Raw genomic sequence first — 20,001 nt, 5'->3', positions numbered from 1 at the left:
ACCCACCTTCACCAGTGCTGGCCCAGGCTTTGTTGAGGACACAGTGTTTATAGGGAGCACAGGAGCTGTGGACCTTGTTGGGGGCTGATCTGTAGTAGCAGGAGTTTTCAAGAATTCAGGAACTACTGGGGACACTGAAGTAAACTGGTGAAAAAGGCAGAAAGGGAATAATCTGTGACATCAATGACAGTAAAAATAGAAAAACCAGAATTATAAGGTAGTGACTTCATTTAAAAGAAAAGTCTAGTACAAAAGAAACAAAAGGAAAGTATATTGTTATAATGTGCCTAACCTCCATGAAGCCAATTATTTAGTCTTTGCCTCAACAGTATTGGAAAGCTAGGACTAGATTGACTATCTGTAGTGTTTTCTCAGAAATATGGTCAGAACTGCCCTTTTTTGGCAGAAAACAAGAACAACAATACATGGTATTCATTAGATTTTCTTGTCAAACAGGTCCACTAATCCGGGCTAATTTAAATGTCATCTTTAGCCTCTGTTACAGGGCCTGATGTGTCTCCTCCACCACACCCAGACCCATGGTCAGGCCGGGTCTGGTGAGAAGCTTCCACTCCCTGAGGTCCACTCCATGCTCGTGTCCTTAAATGTGCCTTACAGCTTACGCTCCCACCTCCAAACCCAACTAGTACTCCTTAACTCTTTCCCCTGTTCTCGCAATGAAGAAAATTTGAAGAATGTATTCTGGTAAGATTGACTTGTTTCATTGACAGTACCTTCACACTCAAAGAGCAAGACGCTAATTTGTTACCTGGGCAATTCATTATTCAATCTCAATTTGGAGTCATATATTAACAAAGGAAACTACAGAAAGCTTTTTGGGTTTTTATCAACCACCTAAAAACCTATTCCCATTAGCAATTTACGTTAAGTAGACTTTAAGTATTCATCTACTGGAAAAAGATATTACTATTACAATAAATTAGTTAAATGTTGCCTATCCATTACTACTTGGACTTACTATCATCAGCCTTATCTTAAGGAAAAACATGCTTTTATCACTTAACACTTCTCTGAACAACTCTCAAATTCATCGCACCAATCAAAATTTGTTCTCTTGTTGAAATACTTGGGTTTAAAAATAGCAAATTGTATTTTCCCTCCTTAAAATAAATGACCTGGGAAGTCAGAGGGCTATTAGCCACAACAAATATGAAGCTTGGCGCATAGTAGCTACTTAATAAATATTTGTTTAATGGGTGAATGGAAATTCCTTGTGGCTTCACTCATGCTAGGTCACACTCTCAAGCCTGCTGAGACTGTATGTGTGTGTGTAATTAATTGTGCATGGCCATGTCAGCACTCTCCCTGAGGTCTTTTCTTTTGCCATTGATTTTAGCTTTTAACTAATTATCAGTAATGTAAATGTCGACATTATAAAAGACTGGTCTTTCTAAAGATGGTTATACTCAACTTAATTTTCAAACAGAAATGAGAGAGCTTATCCAAAAGTTTTGATACCTATGTTCCAGGCTGACTTTTGCCCCTAAATGGCCCTGAGATAGCCAGCTCCTCAATGAACCTCTGACATGAAGTAAAAGATGATAGCTAGCTGATCACTGCTTTAAGGGATAGGGTTTTATGTTATTTGTTTTCCTTTCACTTTGCATAGTTTTAGGAAATAAGGATACTTATTCCTGGGCCAATTTTCACATAGGAGAAAAAACACTCCTAGGCTATTAAAAAATTGGCATATGAAGTAGAATCAGATATTTGAATTTTAAATATATATTTCTTTGCAGATAAAATCTACTAAGCTGGCAAGCTATTTTACCAGTCCAGATCTCACTGGCTCATTTGATAGTAATGATGCATCTGAGAGCAGTGTTAAAAATCTGAAAAATAACCCAGGAGCATGAATGTGGTAGTAATTGTAATATTTATAAAAATGCTTTGCCTATTATTTCTAGACCTTGCCTAATTGACTTCAGCCTTGACTACCGACATTCTCCATTGAATACCTCTTTTGGTATTTATCCAGAAAACCACACACTCCAGCATAACACCAGACTAAGTCAACTGAGAAACCAGTGATTACCTTTACCTAATTTGAAAATAAATTCTGGCTTAAAAAGGAGAACTGTTTAAACTCTGATTTAGATTGTGTCAGTCCTATTTATGTGTCTTAGAAAGGACTCTCCAAAATCTTGGATCATATCTAAATGTTAGGATCCTAGTGGCTGGAGCTACCAAAATAAATAAATAAATAAATAAATAAATAAATAAATAAATAAATAAATAAAAACCTAGATATTAATGCTTCTGAAATGATAGTATTCTAAAGAGGATTGAGAGACTATCCAAGCAATAAAAATACTATACTTAATTTGTTTGACAGTATATTGAATAATATATTAAAAATCTTAAAAGAATGCTTTAAATATGTTTAAATTGCCACTGAGACCTAAGCTCACCTTATGTATTATCAAAATTATATCTGAAAATGGTTCAGAATCTTTTCTCCAAAGAAACAAAAATGCTGCAAACTTTGCTTTGTTCTCCTGGATCTGGTCACTGTTCTCATCACAAGTTACAGGTGTCAAGATTACCAGTTCTTTAATTATCATCATGAAAGGATATGTCAGGAAAAAACTGTTTAACAGTGGATATTTATATGTTAAATACAAGAGAAAAAACAAGAGCAAATGTTTAGGCTGATTAAAGTTTTATAACATTTCAGGTCTGCACTGGTTCCTTCTGAAAGGATGATAATACTTGCCAAGGACCAATCATTGTTGTCTGGTAAGTTCCTTCATTTTCTTAAAATATATTTTATTATGTTATTATAGTTGTTTCATTTTTTCCTCCCCTATATTCCCCTCTGCACTGCATCACCCCTCTCACCATCATTCCTTCACCTTAGTTCATGTCCATGGGTTATACATATAAGTTCTTTGACTTCTACATTTCCCATACTATTCTTAACCTCCCTATTTTGTACCTACCATTTATGTTTCTTATTCCCTGTACCTTTCTCCCCATTCTCCCCCCTCCTCCTCCCCGCCTCTGATAAGCCTCCATGTGATCTCCATTTCAGTGACTCTGTTCCTGTTCTAGTTGTTTGCTTAGTTTGTTTTTGTTTTAGGTTCAGTTGTTGATAGTTGTGTTTGTTGTCCTTTTACTGTTCATAGTTTTGACCTTTTTTTTTTTAGATAAGTCCCTTTAACATTCATATAATAAGGGCTTAGTGATGATGAACTCCTTTAACTTGACCTTATCTGGGAAGCACTTTATCTGCCCTTCCATTCTAAATGATAGCTTTGAGGGATAGAGTGATCTTGGATGTGGGTCTTTGCCTTTCATGACTTTGAATATTTCTTTCCAGCCCCTTCTTGCCTGCAAGGTTTCTTTGAAGAAATCATCTGATAGTCTTATGGGAACTCCTTTGTAGGTAACTGTCTCCTTTTCTCTGGCTGCTTTTAAGATTCTCTCCTTCTCTTTAATCTTGGGTAATGTAATTATGATGTGCCTTGGTGTGTTTCTCCTTGGGTCCAACTTCTTTGGGACTCGCTGAGCTACCTGGACTTTCTGGAAGTCTGTTTCCTTTGTTAGATTGGGGAAGTTCTCCTTCATTATTTTTTCAAGTAAGTTTTCAATTTCTTGCTCTTCCTGTTCTCCTTATGGCACCCCTGTGATTTGGATGTTGGCATATTTAAAGTTGTCCTGGAGGTTCCTAAGCCTCTCCTCATTTTTTTGAATTCTTGTTTCTTTATTCTGTTCTGGTTGAATGTTTATTTCTTCCTTCTGCTTCAAATTGTTGATTTGAGTCCTGGTTTCCTTCCCATCACTGTTGGTTCTCTGTACATTTTGCTTTATTTTGCTTTTCATAGCCTTTACCTCTTCCTCTATTTTGTGACCATACTCAACCATTTCTGTGAGCATCCTGATCACCAGTGTTTTGAACTCTGCATCTGATAGGTTTGCTCTCTCTTCATCACTTAGTTCTATTTTTGGAACTTTGACCTGTTCTTTCATTGGGCCATATTTTTTTTTGTTACATAGTAAGGGGTGGCGCCTTAGGTATTCACCAGAGTAGGGCAACCCATGTGGCTGTGTTGTGGTGCAGTATGTGGAGGAGAGGTCTGAGGGGGAACAATACTGCTTGCTCTGCTTTTGGCTGGCTATCAGTCACTTCCCCCACTACCTATGAGCAAATTGGACCATTCTAGTGCTGATTCCCAGGTATGGGTTTGTGTACATTCTAGGACCACGTGGGTCTCTCCAACAAACTCTCCTGTGAGGTTGGGAGTTTCTCCTGCTGCTGCAACCCCCACATATTTTTACAGTCAGAGGTTTTTGAGGCCTTATTTCCCCACACTGGAACCCTAGGTGTGCTGTCTGTTTTGCTCCCCAGTTCTTCCTCCTGGTTTATCTGCATGTAAATGTGGGACTGCCCAGTCTGCCAGCTGCCTCCTTGATCTCCCTGGTCCTCTAGCCACTGCCTTGCTGTGAGTCCTCTCCACCTTGGCTGCCTGTCTCCACCCCTCCTACCAGTCTGGATGAGTGTTTCTTCTTTAACTCCTTGGTTGTTGGACTTCCACACAGTTTGATTTTCTGGCAGTTCTGGTTATTTGTTTGTTTTTAAATTTGTTGTTGTCCTTCTTTTGGTTGTGCGAGGAGGCAAGGTATATATACCTACACCTCTATCTTGGCCAGAAGTCCCCTGGGAAGTTCCTTTATTATTAGAATTCTTTATGCAATTTCAAGGGATAGAAACTAGGTAAATAAAAACAAGGTTTCTTTGTGTTGTTGATTTAAAATCAGTAAAAATGTGTTGTTAATTTAGAATGCAGCAGAGATCTTAATTATACTGATAGTATGCGAATAGATTCAAAATGCAACTATTTAAAAAATATTGTTTCCATATGCCAATCTCCAAATAAAATGAGCACTAGTCAATGAATGACATGAATATAAATAAAAAACATGAGCTTCAGAAAGTTAATAGATGGATGTTTTATGTAATGCTAGCTTTGTTAAAACATATCACCTAGAACTGACCACTTGTTTATGTAATATATAATTAGAAGTTTAAACACTTCATTTTCTAGAACAAGTACTTAAACATTAAAAGTGAATTAACCCATTAACACAATATCTAGTGGACAAGTAGTTGTTACTTGATTTCTTGATTAGTTGTGAGGTATCCTCCTCTTGTAAAAAAATCTCTTAAAAACTGTGGTAAAATATACAGAACATAAACTTTTCCATTTAAACCATTTAAAGTAGACAGTTCTATGGATTTAAGTACATTCACATTGTTCTATACCTATTACCTCCACCCATCTCCAGAACTTCTACTGAAACTTTGTACTCATCAAACAACTCCTCAGTCTCCCCTCCCCCCCTCCAGTGCCTGGCAATCGCCATTTACTTTACATCTCTATGAATTTGACTGTTCTTGGTACCTCATATAAGTGTAATCATAGAACATTTTTCATTTTGTGGCTGGCTTATTTCACTTTGTATAATATCCTCCATGTTCATCCATGTTGTAGCATGTATCAGATTTTCCTTTTTATTTATTGATTTCAGAGAGGGAGAGGAAAGGAGAAAGAGAGAGAGAGAGAAAGAGAGAGAAAAGATAGAGATAGAGATAAAGAGATAGAGGTAGAGACAGATAGATGATAGAAAGAAAGAAAGAAAGAAAGAAAGAAAGAAAGAAAGAAAGAAAGAAAGAAAGAAAGAAACATCGATTTGCTATTCCACCCATTGGTTGATTCTCATATGAGCCTGGACTGGAGATTGAACCAGCAACCCTGGTGCACCAGAATGACACTCCAACCAATCAAGCCACTGGTCCAGGGCAGATTTTCCTTTATTTTTTAGGCTGAAAAATATTCCACTGGGTATATATACCATATTTTATCCATTCCTTTGTTGATGGATGGACATATGGGTTGCTTCTACCTTTGGTTATTGTAAATAATAATGCTATGAACATGAGTGTATAAATACCTGTTCAAGTCCCTGCTTTTAATTGTTTTGGGCATATACCCAAGAAGTAGGATTGCTGGATCATATGATCATTCTATTTTAAATTTTGAGTAACTACCATACCATTTTCTATAATGGTTGCACCATTTCACAATCCCACCAACAACGCACAAGGGTTCCTTCCAGTTTCTCTGCATCCTTGCTGGCACTTGTTAATTTATGTTCCTTTGGTAGTTTAATGGTGTGAAGTGAGGTTACAGCTCCTTGTGGTTTTGATTTGCATTTTTTTTAGCAATTAGTGATATTGAGAATCTTTTCATGTGCTTATTAGCCATTTATTTATCTTATCTAGAGAAATATCTTTTGTAGTCCTTTTTAAAATCATTTTTATTGTTGTTGAGTTGTGTGAGTCTGGATATTAACCCCTTATCAGATATGTAATTTGCATATATTGTCTCTCATTCTGTGGTTTGCTTTTCACTCTGTTGATAGTATCTTTTGATGCATCAAGTTTTTAATTTTGATGAAGCCTAATTACCTATTTATTTTGTTGCCTTGTTATCCAAGGCATATCCAAGAAATCACTGCCAAATCCAATGTCATGAAGCTTTATCCTATGTTTTCTTCTAAGGGTTTTATAGTTTTAGCTCTTATGTTTAGGTCTTTGCCCATTTTGAGTTTTACTTCACATATGGTGTTAGGTAAGAGTTCAATTCCTTTTTTTTTTAATGTGGGTATCTAGTTTTCTCAACACCATTTATTGAAAAGACTGTCCTTTACCCATTGAGTGACCTTGGCACCCTTGTTAAAAATCATCTGATCACATAAATAAAGATTTATTTCTGGGCTCTGTATTCAATTCCATTGGTTGATATGTCTGTCTTTACGCCATTATCATACTGTTTTGATTACTATAGCTCTGTAGTAAGTCTGAAATCAGGAAGTGTAAGACTTCTAATTTTGTTCCTTTTCAAGATTGTTTTGGCCATCTGGGTTCCCTTGAGATATCGTCATGATTTTTAGGATACATTTTTCTACTGCAAAAAACTGTCATTAGAATTTTGATAATTTATTCAATTTATAGATTGCTTTGGGTAGTACTGACATCTCGACAATACTAAGTTTTCTAATTCATAGTCATGGAATACTTTCCATTTATGTGACTGGTTGATTTTTTATAGTGCCTCTTTTCTCATTTCCTTTGTGTATATTCTATAGCAGTGGTCCCCAACCTTGTTGGCACCAGGGACTGGTTTCGTGGAGGACAATTTTTTCATGGTCTGGGGCACAGGGGCAAAAGGGGTAGTTTTGGGATGATCCAAGTGCATTACCTTTATTGTGCACTTTATTTCTATTATTATAACATTTTAATATATAACAAAATAATTATACAACTCACCATAATGCAGAATCAGTGGGAGCCCTGAGCTTGTTTTCCTGGAACTAGACAGTCCCATCTGGGGGTCACAGGAGACAGTGACACCTGAAGTGTGTTGCTTATGTCCAGTCTATTCCGTAATTTTGTTTTGGTTGCTGTCACTGCAAAAAACCCTTCTTCGCAAGGACAGGATGTTGGATACAGAAGCAGGCTTTTCAGTGCTTTTGTGACAATCTGAGGATATTCTGCCTTGACTTTAATCTACATTGCATGGAGATTTGAAGTTGTCTCAAACATACTTTTAAGGCCACTGTCATTTGTGATCTCAACCAGTTGACCTTCCTGCATGGACAAAATCGATTCACCTGGCTTATTCACAAATGGGTTGCAGATCCATTTCTTTCTTCCCAGTTCAGGTGTCTTTTGTGGTTTGGAAGTAATGTTCAAACTCTTTTGAAAGCTGAGATAGGTGATTATGCACCAGCTGGGAGAAGGCCACAGCTCAATCTCTTTCAAAATCTCTGCTAATATTTGACACACGTCAAAAATCCCAATGTTCACTTGTTGCCCCCATAATTCCAGTTTGGCTTTGAATGCAGCCACTTATCTGCTGACTTGAACACAGTTGTCATTCTCCCCTGAAGTGACAGATTGAGCCCATTGAGCAGGTTGAATATGCCACAAAAGCAAGTTTTGTGACCCATTCTGTGTCACTGAGATGTGCTGCCAGTGGTGACTGTTTTTCTAAAAGAAATCTCTGGAGTGGCTCTCGTTACTCAAAAACTCTGGCGAGTGATCTACCTTTGGAAAGCCATCTCACTTCTGTGTATTAAAAAAGACATGAGTGCTCTGCATCCATCTCCTCACAGACCTGCGTGAACAGACTTCAGTTAAAGGCATCATGCAGTTTAATGTGGTTGATAATTTTAATCGCATCCTGCAAAACGTTGTTAAGTTCAGGTGACATTTTTCGGCTAGCCAGTATTCCTCCATGGGTGACACTGTGCAGAGAGTCACATTCAGAAGCGAGCTCTTTGACCCGAGCAGTGAAACCAGAAAGCTGTCCAGTCATGGCAGCCACCCCACCCATGCATATACTGACACAAAATGACCAATTCAGTTTTCCTGATATGTAATCTTTCAAAGACTGGAATAGTTCTGCAGATGTGGTGTTGGTTGGCAGCAAAAGTGCACATAACATATCCTCAAGCACATCCTCCTGAAAAATATATCGCACAAAAACAAGCATTGTTGCCTTGTTGTCAACATTGGTAGACCTGTCAACCTGGATTGCGTACCACAGTGACTCATTAATCCTCTCTAATGGTTGTGCCTCAATATCCTCTGTTATCTCATCAATTTGTCTAGTTATGGTGCTAGCCAAAAGAGGAACACGTACCAGCTTTTGAATTGCAGCCTAAAAGTCCTTAGCAGCAGGCAGGATCAACTCTTCACCAACAGTAAAGGGCTTCTTAGCTTTAGCAATGTGGTTATGAGTTTGCAGTTAGTCACTAAGAATGATGCTGTCAGTGCAGACATTGACGAAGTGGTGGCAGTCAATAATTATCTGTTCTTCACATTTATGTTTCTTTGTTTTGAAAAACTCGGAAGGTTTTTCTTTTAATGCAGGGTGCTTGGTCTCCACATGGTAAAGCAGTTTTGAAGGTTTCACAGCTTCCTTGGATAACCAGTCACCACATATTATACAAAGTGGGCTTGGACAATGTGAATCACCTGTTGCAATGAACCCATAATTTAAGTAGGACTCTTGGTATTTTCTTTTAAATGCAGTTTTCTTTTTGTTGGCAGCCTTAGAGTCTTCAGCTGTCTCATCATTGGGTCTTCCTCCCCTTTCAAAGAAGCTCTGCAGTGACATTGTTTTTTACTCATTTTGGCTAGGGTTAGCTTGTGCGCTTACCAAAACTGTGACTGAGACAAGTGTGCAGTGTGGGAAAGAGTTACAGATGGAAGTGGTAAATAAAAAACGGGCAGGCCATGAGAGGACTAAAATAATTGTTGGATTCTGACTTAAAACCTTCCACCAGCTACAGCTGTATAATTGAAGTACATCAACTCACTTGCCACTATAAAGCTTGCCACCACATGCAGCTTAACTGTCGCTTGCCACTCACTGACAGGGTTTTGATATGAGTTTTCAAGCAATTGATTTGTGCAGTCAAACCTCTCTGCTAACAATAATCTGATTTGCAGCTACTCCGCAGTGCTAGTGTCACCGCTTCAGCTCCACCTCAGATCCTCAGGCAGTAGATTCTCATAAGGAGCATGCAACCTAGATCCCTCGTATGCATGGTTCACAGTAGGGTTTGTGCTCCTATGAGAATCTAACGCTGCCACAGTAATGCGAGTGATGGGGAGCAGCTGTAAATACAGATGAAGCTTTGCTTGCTCACCTGCTGCTCACCTCCTGCTGTGTGGCCTGGTTCCTAACAGGTCACCCCTGCTGTATAGATATTATCTTTGTGGTTACTTACTATGGGGGTTACATATAACATCCCAAAGCTATGACTTCTATCTCATATTAATACCAACTTTGGCTACATAAAAAATTTCTTTAGCTACATCCCCCCACTTTGTATTACTGATTCACGAATTACATCATTATACAATGTATCAGGTAGCCATTAACATAGACATAATTTTGTGTGCATCTGATGCTTAAGTTATATAGAAAATAAAAAGTGGAGTTACAAAAAAAATTATGTCCCAGGTGTCTGTGGGTCTGCAGTCCCTCTGAGCAGTCCCTCGGAGTTTCATATGCCATGGCTTCTGCTAGCTTGAGATCCAAATCATGTGCTTTTCCCTGTCTGCGTGCTGAGTCAGATAAAATGGAAACCAGTCCCTCTGGCAGTCCACAGACAAGCCAGAATGATGCAAACAAGTTCTGCCCTGCTCCTTCCATCCTGGGGAGGGAAGTGGGTAGTGGGCCACTTCTTTCTGACTATGCATGCTGGGAAGGGGGTAGACAAAGGGTGAGTAACAACACCATGACAATTTCTACTTTTTTGAATGTGGCTTCTTCTTGATGGGGTGTTGGTTTGGTTGGTATAGATCACTACCTGGTTTTCAGAGCTCTTACAAAGTTTTTTTAGTCAGTCTATAGTTTATTTAATGTTTCTGTGGGAGAATGAGAGTCTTCACCTTCCTGTTCTGCCATATTGTTTATAGTGAGACTTTCTATCACTTGTGAGACAGTGTTAAGCAGTAAATATATGCACAAAAATCCAAAATGAGAGTCTATTTATTTAGTACTTTTATATTTAATAGTTCTATTATAACACTACAACAATTAATGCTGCAAAGCAGAAGGGTGATTAGTCAGAGTATCACCAACCTACTCTAACAATTAATGAATCTATTACTTTTGGTGGTAAGAAGGATCAATATAAAAATTTCACTAATAGTTTAAATCAACTTTGAAAACCCCAGAGGCAATGTCCATCTTATTAAAATACAGTCCTCTTTATAAAGTTGTCACACATATTTATCGTGTTCTCCAGAATCATGTAGAATGTCTATTACAACCTTGGTGTGACCCAGTTGGTGATTCACGAGTTAATCAAAGTGACCATTATGGGCCAGCATGTGGAAGCATAATAAGTATCAGAATTACTACTATTCATTTTTTAGTAAATGAGTTACAATACTTGAGTAGGCTGCATAGTTGAGGAAACAATGTTATGCATGTTTTTCTTAAGTAATACAAATAACAGTTGTCACTATGAGTTATGACAGGGTGACCCAGGGTGATGTGTTAAAAGTGGTCTAAGGTGAAGGGATTGATCAAAGAACATATATGAAGGACCCACAGATATGGACAATGGTGTGGGGCTGACTATGGACCTGGGAAGTGGGCTGGGTGGAGAGGGGTGAAAGGAAAAATTGGAACAACTGTAATAACATAAACAATGAAATATTTAAAAAAGACCTCAATTGCTGACCTAATAAGAACAAGGTCATTAGCTCAAACCCTGTGTGGGCCCAACAAATGCTCTGTTTTCATGACATCTTTTCCAGGAAATGCGTGCACAGCAAGTAGCTCAGTGCTGGGCCCAAGTAAGTGCTTGGCACATATTGGCCATTATTTTTTTACCATCATCTTAATTGTAGTCAATAAACATTTATTTATTTACTTAAACAAAAAAGGTCTATTCTGCATAATGCACTATTTTAGGCATTTTCCTGTTGGTCACAAGCAAATTAAGAATTAGGATGGACCATAACTTCACAGTATTAATGCTGGAAACAAAGTCAAAATCTGTGTTAAGAGCAGCAGAGCCCTCTTGATGTATAAGGCATAAAAAGCATAATTGAAAGGACAACAATAGAAATTACAGTCGGAGACCCAAGATGGCTGAGGAGTAAGTGGAAGCTACACTAACCTCCTCCCAGGACCAATCTGGAATTACAACTAAATTGTAGAGAGATTATCCTGAATAACCAACTGAACACTAGCTGGAGAGAAGCCTTATAACCAGACAGACAGAAGAAACCACTTTGCCACAACGTAACTGGTAAGGAGTGTGATGTGCTAGAGGGCTGGCTGGGCTTCCGAGGGCAGCCGCCTAAGTTCCAGAGGGATATTTCAGTGGATGGGAGTTCCCCTGAGAAGTGTGGGGAACCCAGCCAGGTTCCCCAGTCAACAGCACCAGAGCTGAAAAGGAACCCAGATAACATCCAGCTGTGAAAAGTAGCAGGGTTTCTGTCTGCCAGGGAGAGACAGAAGACAGGGAGAGCCTCTTAAAGGGTCAGTGCACAAAATTTCATTTGCAGCCACTTATCCTGGGCTTTTACAGAGGGAGGGCAGCGTGGACTAGGGCTGCATAAGAGTCTGGGGTTGGTGGCTCTGGGGAGACAACTGAAGGAACGGCTGCCAGGATCCCAGTGCTGAGTCATTCCCTCACACTGCAGAAGCCATCTTTCTCAGGCAGTGTACTCCCCTCCAAGTGGCATCAGCCTGAGAGGAAGCAATAGCCCCACCAGCAGGAATTACTTTGCTCCCCCCATCCCCACAGAGGTTAAGCAGGGATGCTGAGTATAACTTGTGGGTATATCACTGATTAAGTTTGGCAACTCAGGTGGATCTCTGGGAGCTCTGAGACTTCAGCTGACCCTCCCGAAGGCCTCGTGCTGGTTAACATTGGCCATGATATGCAGACTGGTTCTTTCTGCACAGAAACAGGCCCAGAAGAGGGAACCACAAGCTATGAACTGCCTACAACTACAAACAGGTTGCCCAGGGCCAGTCACAAGAGGTGTCTGAAAAAGGCCTGCACCAGGGCCTTTGCAGAACTATCTAATAAATAGAAACAAATACAAAGAAGCAGCCTAAATGGGAAGACAAAGAAACACAGCAGAAAAGAAAGAAAAATTGTTCCAAAGAACTAGATGAAATGGAGGCAAGAAATTTATTAGATAAAGAATTTAAAGTAATGATTATAAGGATATTCAAAAGCATGAAAAAATACATAGAAACCATAAAAAAGGGCAAGTCAGGAAAAAAGAATGCAATATCGGAAATAATACACAAAGACATGGGAGCTAAATGACATGTTATTAAACAATGGGTCAACAATGAGATCAAGGAAGAAATAAAAAGATACCTTTAAAAAAATGAAAATGAGAATAAAACAATAAAAAAATCTGTGGGACTAAAGCAGTCCTAAGACGGAAATTCATAGCATGACAGCCCTTTCTCAAAAAAATAAGAAAAAGCTCAAGTAAAAATCTAACTTTACACTTCAAGGAACTTGAAAAGAATAACAAACAATGCCCAAAGTGAGTAGAGGGAAGGAAATAATAAAGATCAGAGTAGAAATAAATGAAACATTCTAAAAAAATGATACAAAAGGTCAATTAATGCAAGAGCTGATTCTTTGAAAAGATAAACAAGATTGACAAACCTTTAACCAGACTCATCAAGAAAAAAGAGAGGACCCAAATAAATAAAATCAGAAATGAAAGAGGAGAAATAACAAATGACACCGAAGAGATATACAAAGGATTGTAAGATAATATTATGAGCATTACATGCCAACAAACTGGACAACATGGATGAAATACATAAATTCCTAGACATAATCTTCCAAAAGTAAACCAGGAAGAATCAGAGAATCTGAACAGACAGATTACACCTAGTGAAATTGAAGCAGTCATCAAAAAACTTCCAGCTAACAAAAGCTCTGGATTGATGGATTCACAGGTGAATTTTATCAAACATTCTGGGAAGAACTAACACTTTTCCTTCTCAAACCATTTAAAAAAATTCAAGAGGAGGGAAGACTCCCAAACTCATTTTATGAGGCCAGCATTATCCTAATTCCAAAACCAGATAAAAACTGTTAAAAAAAATTATAGGCCAATATCTCTGATGAACATAGATGCTAAAATCCTCAAAAAAAAATACTAGCAAACTGAATATAGCAATGCATCAAAAAAAAATCATACACCATGATCAAATGGGATTTATTCCGGGAATGCAAGGTTGGTACAACATCTGCAAATCAGTAAATGCGATTCACCATATAAACAAAATAAAGGATAAAAACAACATTATAACATTAATAGATGCAGAAAAAGCATTTGATAAAATCCAGCATCCATTTGTGATAGAAACTTTCAGCACAGAGAGAACAGAAGGAACACACCTAAACATAATAAAGGCCATGTATAACCAACCCACTGCCAGCATCATACTCAATGGGCAAAACTACAAGAGTTCACCTTAAGATCAGGAACAAGACGGGGGTGTCCATTTTCACCTCTCTTATTCAGCATACTACTGGATGTCCGAGTCACAGCAACCAGACAAGAAGAAATAAAAGGCATTCAAAATGGAAAAGAAGAAGTAAAACTGTCTTTATTTGCAGATGATATGATACTGTACATAGAGAATTGCAAAGATTCCATCAAGAAACTTCTAGAACTGATAAATGAATTAGCAAAGTAGTAGGATGCAAAATTAATATCCATAAATGAGTTGCATTTTTATATAGCAATAACGAACTAACAGACAGTGAAATTAAAAAAACAATCTCATACACAATTGCTTCAAAAAGAATAAAATACCTAGGAATAAATCTAACCAAGGATGTAAAAGACTTGTACTAGGAAAATTGTAAGACATTGAAGAAAAAAACTGAAGATACAAATAAGTGGAAGCACATACCATGTTCAAGGATAGGAAGAATTAACATTGTTAACATGTCCTTACTACCCAAAGCAATCTATACGTTCAGGGAAATTCCTATCAAGATTCCAACGACATATTTCACAGAACTAGAACAAATATTTCAAAAATTTATATGGCACCACAAAAGGGCCCACATAACAACAGAGACCTGAGAAAGAACAACAAAATTGGAGCAATCACACTACCTAATATCAAACTATACTATAAGGCCATATTAATCAAAACAGCATGATACTGACATAAAAACAGACACACAGATCAGTGGAACAGAACAGGGAGCCCAGAAATAAACCCACACCTTAACAGTCAATTCATATTCAACAGAGGAAGCAAGAAATACATTGGGCTAAAGATATTCTAGTCAATAACAAGTGTTGGGAAATATGGACAGATACATGCAAGAAAAGGAAACTAGACCACCTTCTTACACCATACCCAAGAATAAATTCAAAATGGATTAAAGACTTAAATGTTAATCTGAAACCATAAAAATCCTAGAAGAAAACATAGGCAGCAAAATCTTGGACATTGCCCATAGCAGTATTTTATTGGATATATCTCCCCAGGCAAGGGAAACAAAAGACAAAAATAAACAAATGGGACATCAGAGTGAAACAGTTTTGCATAGCAATGGAAATCAACAAAATAAAAAAGACAACCCACAGAATGGGAGAACATATGCACCATTACATCTGATAAGGCGTTAATATCCCAAATTTATAAAGAACTTATAAAACTCAACATCAAAAAAACAAACATCCCAGTAAAAAAATGTGCAAAGGACCTGAATATACACTTCTCCAAAGAGGACATACAGATGGCCAATAGACATATGAAAAGACACCCAATGTCACTAATCATCAGACAAATGCTAAACTAAAACCCATCTGGTTTTAATCAGATATCATTTCACACCTGTCAGAATAGCTATCATCAATAAATCAACAAACAACAAGTGCTGGCGAGGACGTGGAGAAAGGGAAACTTTTCCACGTTGGTGCAGCCAACGTGGAAAATAGTATGGAGTTACCTCAAAAAATTAAAAGTAGATCTGCCTTTCGATCCAGTGATCCCACTTCTGGGAATATATCTGAAGCAACCCAAAACACTAATTCAAAAGGACATAAGCACCCCTATGTTCACTGCAGCATTATTTACAATCACTAAGATATGGAAGCAGCCCAAGTGTTCATCAGTAGATGATTGGATAAAACAACTATGAGACATTTACACAATGAAATACTACTTGGCTGTAAAAATAAGGAAATTTTACCTTTTGCAACAGTATGTTTGGACCTGAAGAACATTATGTTAAATGAAATAAGCCAGTCAGAGAAACTAAATACCATATGATTTTACTCATATGTGGACTCTAATGAACAAACTGAACTAACAAGCAAAACAGAGACAGACTCACAGATGGAGAGCAGGATGACATCTAAGGTGGAGGTGATGCGGCTTGGGGGGTGGTGGTGAGGGGGTGGAAAGACTGAGCCAAAAGGAAAGGAGTCATGGACATGGACAACAGTGTGGTGATTGCTCAGGGGAGGGTATAAGAAGACTAAATGGTAATGGAAAAAAATACAATAAAAAAAAAGAAATTACAGTCCATATCTTTGGTACCCTATGCAGGCCTTCATCAATAAGTACATGTAATAAAAGTTAGTGTAATGCTGATTATTTAATGTATTAGTGCATGGCTTACCTACTGGACCTTGTTCATTCTCTTTGTTACCTTAAACCTAAGGTTTCTATATTACATAGCAAAAGGTAGTCTACCTAAAAGTTACTGATACAATGGGAAAAAATAGATAGTAGATAGTTTACCAAATTTTCTAAGCTTGTCTCCCTGAAAATACACAGAGTAACTGACCAACAAGTTTCCTTTCAGCACTACTTTGAATTTAGCAAAGGCTTTGTCCTTATAGCACAGGCTTGAAAGTTAACACAGACCTTGTCAGACCTCACTTGCACTTAAACATCTGTGTTTATAATAAATAATTAATTAAATAACTTAAGAAACTGATGAGATGAAAAACGTCTTCAAATTAATAGAACCAGTGTAACAGCTTATGGTACCCACATGTGGCTAGCTGTCCTTAATTTTCTACAGCTTTGCATTGTTCAAGAGTTGCTCAAGCATAAAACAGACTGAGCTCCAACATGTGATGTGTTCCATTAATATTTTGGTAAATTCCTTTCCAGCTGTAATCAGAATTGAAAAGACAAGAGCAAAGTCCAAGGAAAAGCAGTTTTAGTCTTTTACAGACTACACTGAAATACATATTAAAGGAGAATTGTTTTCACCATTAAAATCTACATTTTAAGGGGAAAACATGGTGGTGTATTGTACTGTCTACATTTCAAGGTCATTAGCATTTTAGCACTGGGATTTTAAGAGAAGTACCTGAAAAATCTGTTCTTTACTTAGGTGTTATGTATTAAAATTTTTGTTGTAGGGAATGTTTCTTTTATCTGAATACTTTCCTGTAAGACTTTCCTTAATATTCTGGTGTCTGTGTGTTCTGAAAAGAATTAAGGAGACACTATGTCATAAGACATTTTGGAATAAAGCTAATCATTAAGTACCCTGGCTGGTGTGTCTCAGTGCATTGAGTGCTGGCTTGTGAACCAAAGGGTCGCTGGTTCAATTCCGTTAGGGCACATACCTGGGTTGTAGGCCAGCTCCCCAGTAGGGGGTGCTCAAGAGGCAACCACACACTCATGTTTCTCTCCCTCTTTTTCTCCCTCTCCTCTCTAAAAATAAGTAAATAAAATCTTTAAAAAACCCAAATCATCAAGAAATTTTTAGCTTAATTTTCTCTCAACTTATTGTCTGTAAAAATAATTCCTCAAAAAACTAAAGATGGAATTGCCTTTTGATGTAGCCATCCCGCTGCTGGGATTATAGCCTAAGGATCCCGAATCCCGAATTCAAAATTACCTATGCACCCCAATGTTCAAAGCAGCATTATTTTACAATAGCCAAGTGCTGGAAACAGCCTAAGTACCCATCAGTAAATGAGTGGATTAAAAAACTGTGGTACATTTACACAATGGAATTCTATGCAGCAGAAAGAAAGAAGGAACTCCTACCCTTATCGACAGCATGGACGGAACTGGAGCACATTATGCTAAGTGAAATATGCCAGGTGGTGGAAGACAAATATCATATGATCTCATCTATACGTGGAACCTAATCAACAAAACAAGCAAGCAAAATAGAACCAGAGACATGGCAATAAAGAACTGACAGCAACCAGAGAGGCAGGGAGAGGGTTATAATAGGGGAAAGAAGGGGAAGGAGCAAGTCAAGGAACATGAACAGAGGGTTCATGGGCATGGACAGTGGGGTGGAGGATGACTGTGGGAGTGGGGTGAGGGGTGTGGGATGGGGCAGGGGAGAGCAACAGGGAAAAGGTGGGATAACTGTAACTGAACAACAACAACAACAAAAAATCTAAAACAAATACACAGACTTGAACTTCCTATTAGGCCAAGTATTTTTAAAAAATGAATAGGAAAACTAATATACTTAAAAATATACTATAGAAATATAGTATACTTATACTTAAGTATAAATATACTTAAGCCATAGGATTAAATGTGCAGTACAAAATGATGATTAGTCTATCAAACAAATAAGTAAACAAAAACCAAACAAACAACCCAACCTGATTCAGGTAAACAAGAAGGAAAAGGAATTCTATGACAGGGCTACTCAAAGTATGGTCTGTGGACCTTTGTTAACTGCTTGCAACAAGTATAGGAAGACTTACGGAAATCTGATGTTGCCCCATTGATTTTGTTGTATTTTACAAGAAAATTAGTCTGTTAGGCTGTGGAAATTAAACAAACTATATGAAGAACAAATACACACTAGTCCCTCCCTATAGGAAATTGGAGCACCACTGGTCTACAGTAACCAAATTCACCATCAAATCTTCCAGAGTTTCCATTTTAAAGATTAAAAACTAAGAATCCCAAAGAATGTCCAAAATAGAAAATATGTTGTTCTTTTGTTATCTTTGCTTTATAAGGACTATTTTAATAACAGTAAAGAGACTGACTTTTGGTGGGGATATAATGATAATTCTAAAGCAGCAAAAAATATATTTCAGAGACCATCTCCTGGGACTTTTTCATTCATTAAGGCAATAAGCACTTGCTATGTGTTGGATCCTGTGTGTTCAGTATGAAGTTACTAAGATAAAATGATGGGACATCCCTGCCCATTGGAAACTTTGTATCTAATGAGAAGCAATGTTTTTAGGTACTTTCCCCTGGAACTAAAAGTGTGAAAGTAATTATATTTAGGGAGATAAATATATTTTTTTATATATCAAGTGAAACACCTGAATAAATTCTATAAACAAATATTGGATAACTGAAAATACAAAATTTGCCAAAACAATATAGCACAATTAACACAGAGATGCTTCTTTAACTGCATGAATAGAAATATAAATAATAAGAATCTGAATTCCTTATTTATAAATACTATAACACATAACACAAGGGAATAAATGACATATTTTAAGAAGGCCTCAAGGTGTATCATATAGAAATTATGTAACAGCAGTTAGCCAGCTTTGATTCTAGGTTCTTTTATTCAAGTTGTAAGTAGGAAGTGTACCATTCTCTAAAGTGGGTCTTCTCCCTCAGGCCCAGTTGACAACTAAAGAGCAGATCGTCAGGGGTCAACACACAGCAGGCAGAACGGGTGCTGCAGCAACCCTGAAGAGTGTTACAAAAACTGTTTAAGTTCAGGAGTGACCCAAGGCTTACTGTGTGTTGTACTGGCAACAAACAGAGCATATTTATTCTTCAAGAAACACTGCTATACCTTTTTTCCCTTCAAATAATTCTGGAATGTCAGCCTACTGGGAGGCACTGCCTCTGGTTAAAGTTTCTGACTTACAAACTTAGCTGAAGACCAAATTTCAAGAGCAAAGTAAAAAACCTAATAGTAAAAGCCATGCTGGGCAAAGGAGAATGACAATCTCCTACACAGGTGGAACAGTCATGAAGTCATTATTAGGTAGATGGCTGAGGTGGCAGAAATTCTGTGTTACTAAAAGCTAAGGACATGCTATTAGCTGTCTGATATTCTGACCTACTCAGAAACACAGAACAACCCAAATGGGTAAGTAGAACTGTTTTTTAAGGTTATTTACTTGCATACTTGACATTCCTTTTTAGCTCTATTTTTAAAGCTCAAAACCAGGGTGCAGCAAAAATGTGAGAATACAGTAGGGGCTGGTTTCCCTTGCTCTCCCTCTCTGTCTGCTTAGACCTCAGACTGTGGGCTGGCCACTGACCCTCATCCTTCTTCTAGGTCAGGTTCCAGCAAACCTGAGGGGCTAGTCACTCTTGCCCTGTAAACTTTGACAGGAGCATATGAACTGCAGCTACCCATACTACTTTTGATGAATCCAAGCTGGAGAGGCTCTCTTCT

At 37.8% G+C, this 20,001-nt stretch overlaps 1 protein-coding gene across 8 annotated transcripts in view; it reads right to left on the bottom strand.

The window, feature by feature from the left end:
* The window catches only part of MRTFB (myocardin related transcription factor B), a 200,080-nt gene that overhangs the window by 34,796 nt on the left and 145,283 nt on the right, over nucleotides 1-20,001 (bottom strand). For 7 of the 8 annotated variants that reach the window (XR_006783476.1, XR_006783475.1, XR_006783477.1 and 4 more), the window contains one exon: nucleotides 7-144. The exons of the other annotated variant lie outside the window; for it this stretch is intronic. Coding sequence is in view for 4 of the 7 variants with exons in the window: in XM_045819320.1 (XP_045675276.1) it covers nucleotides 7-144 (138 nt within the window). In the remaining 3 variants the exon portion in view is untranslated. The remainder of the gene's footprint in view (nucleotides 1-6; nucleotides 145-20,001) is intronic. 8 annotated transcript variants of the gene reach the window in all.

The sequence above is a fragment of the Phyllostomus hastatus genome, unplaced genomic scaffold, assembly GCF_019186645.2.
Source record: "Phyllostomus hastatus isolate PE091 unplaced genomic scaffold, TTU_PhHast_1.1 phas_scaffold_385, whole genome shotgun sequence".
Taxonomy (NCBI): Eukaryota; Metazoa; Chordata; class Mammalia; order Chiroptera; family Phyllostomidae; genus Phyllostomus; species Phyllostomus hastatus.
Note: the sequence above shows the minus strand (reverse complement) of the source record. Positions and strands in the feature narration are given on the sequence as shown.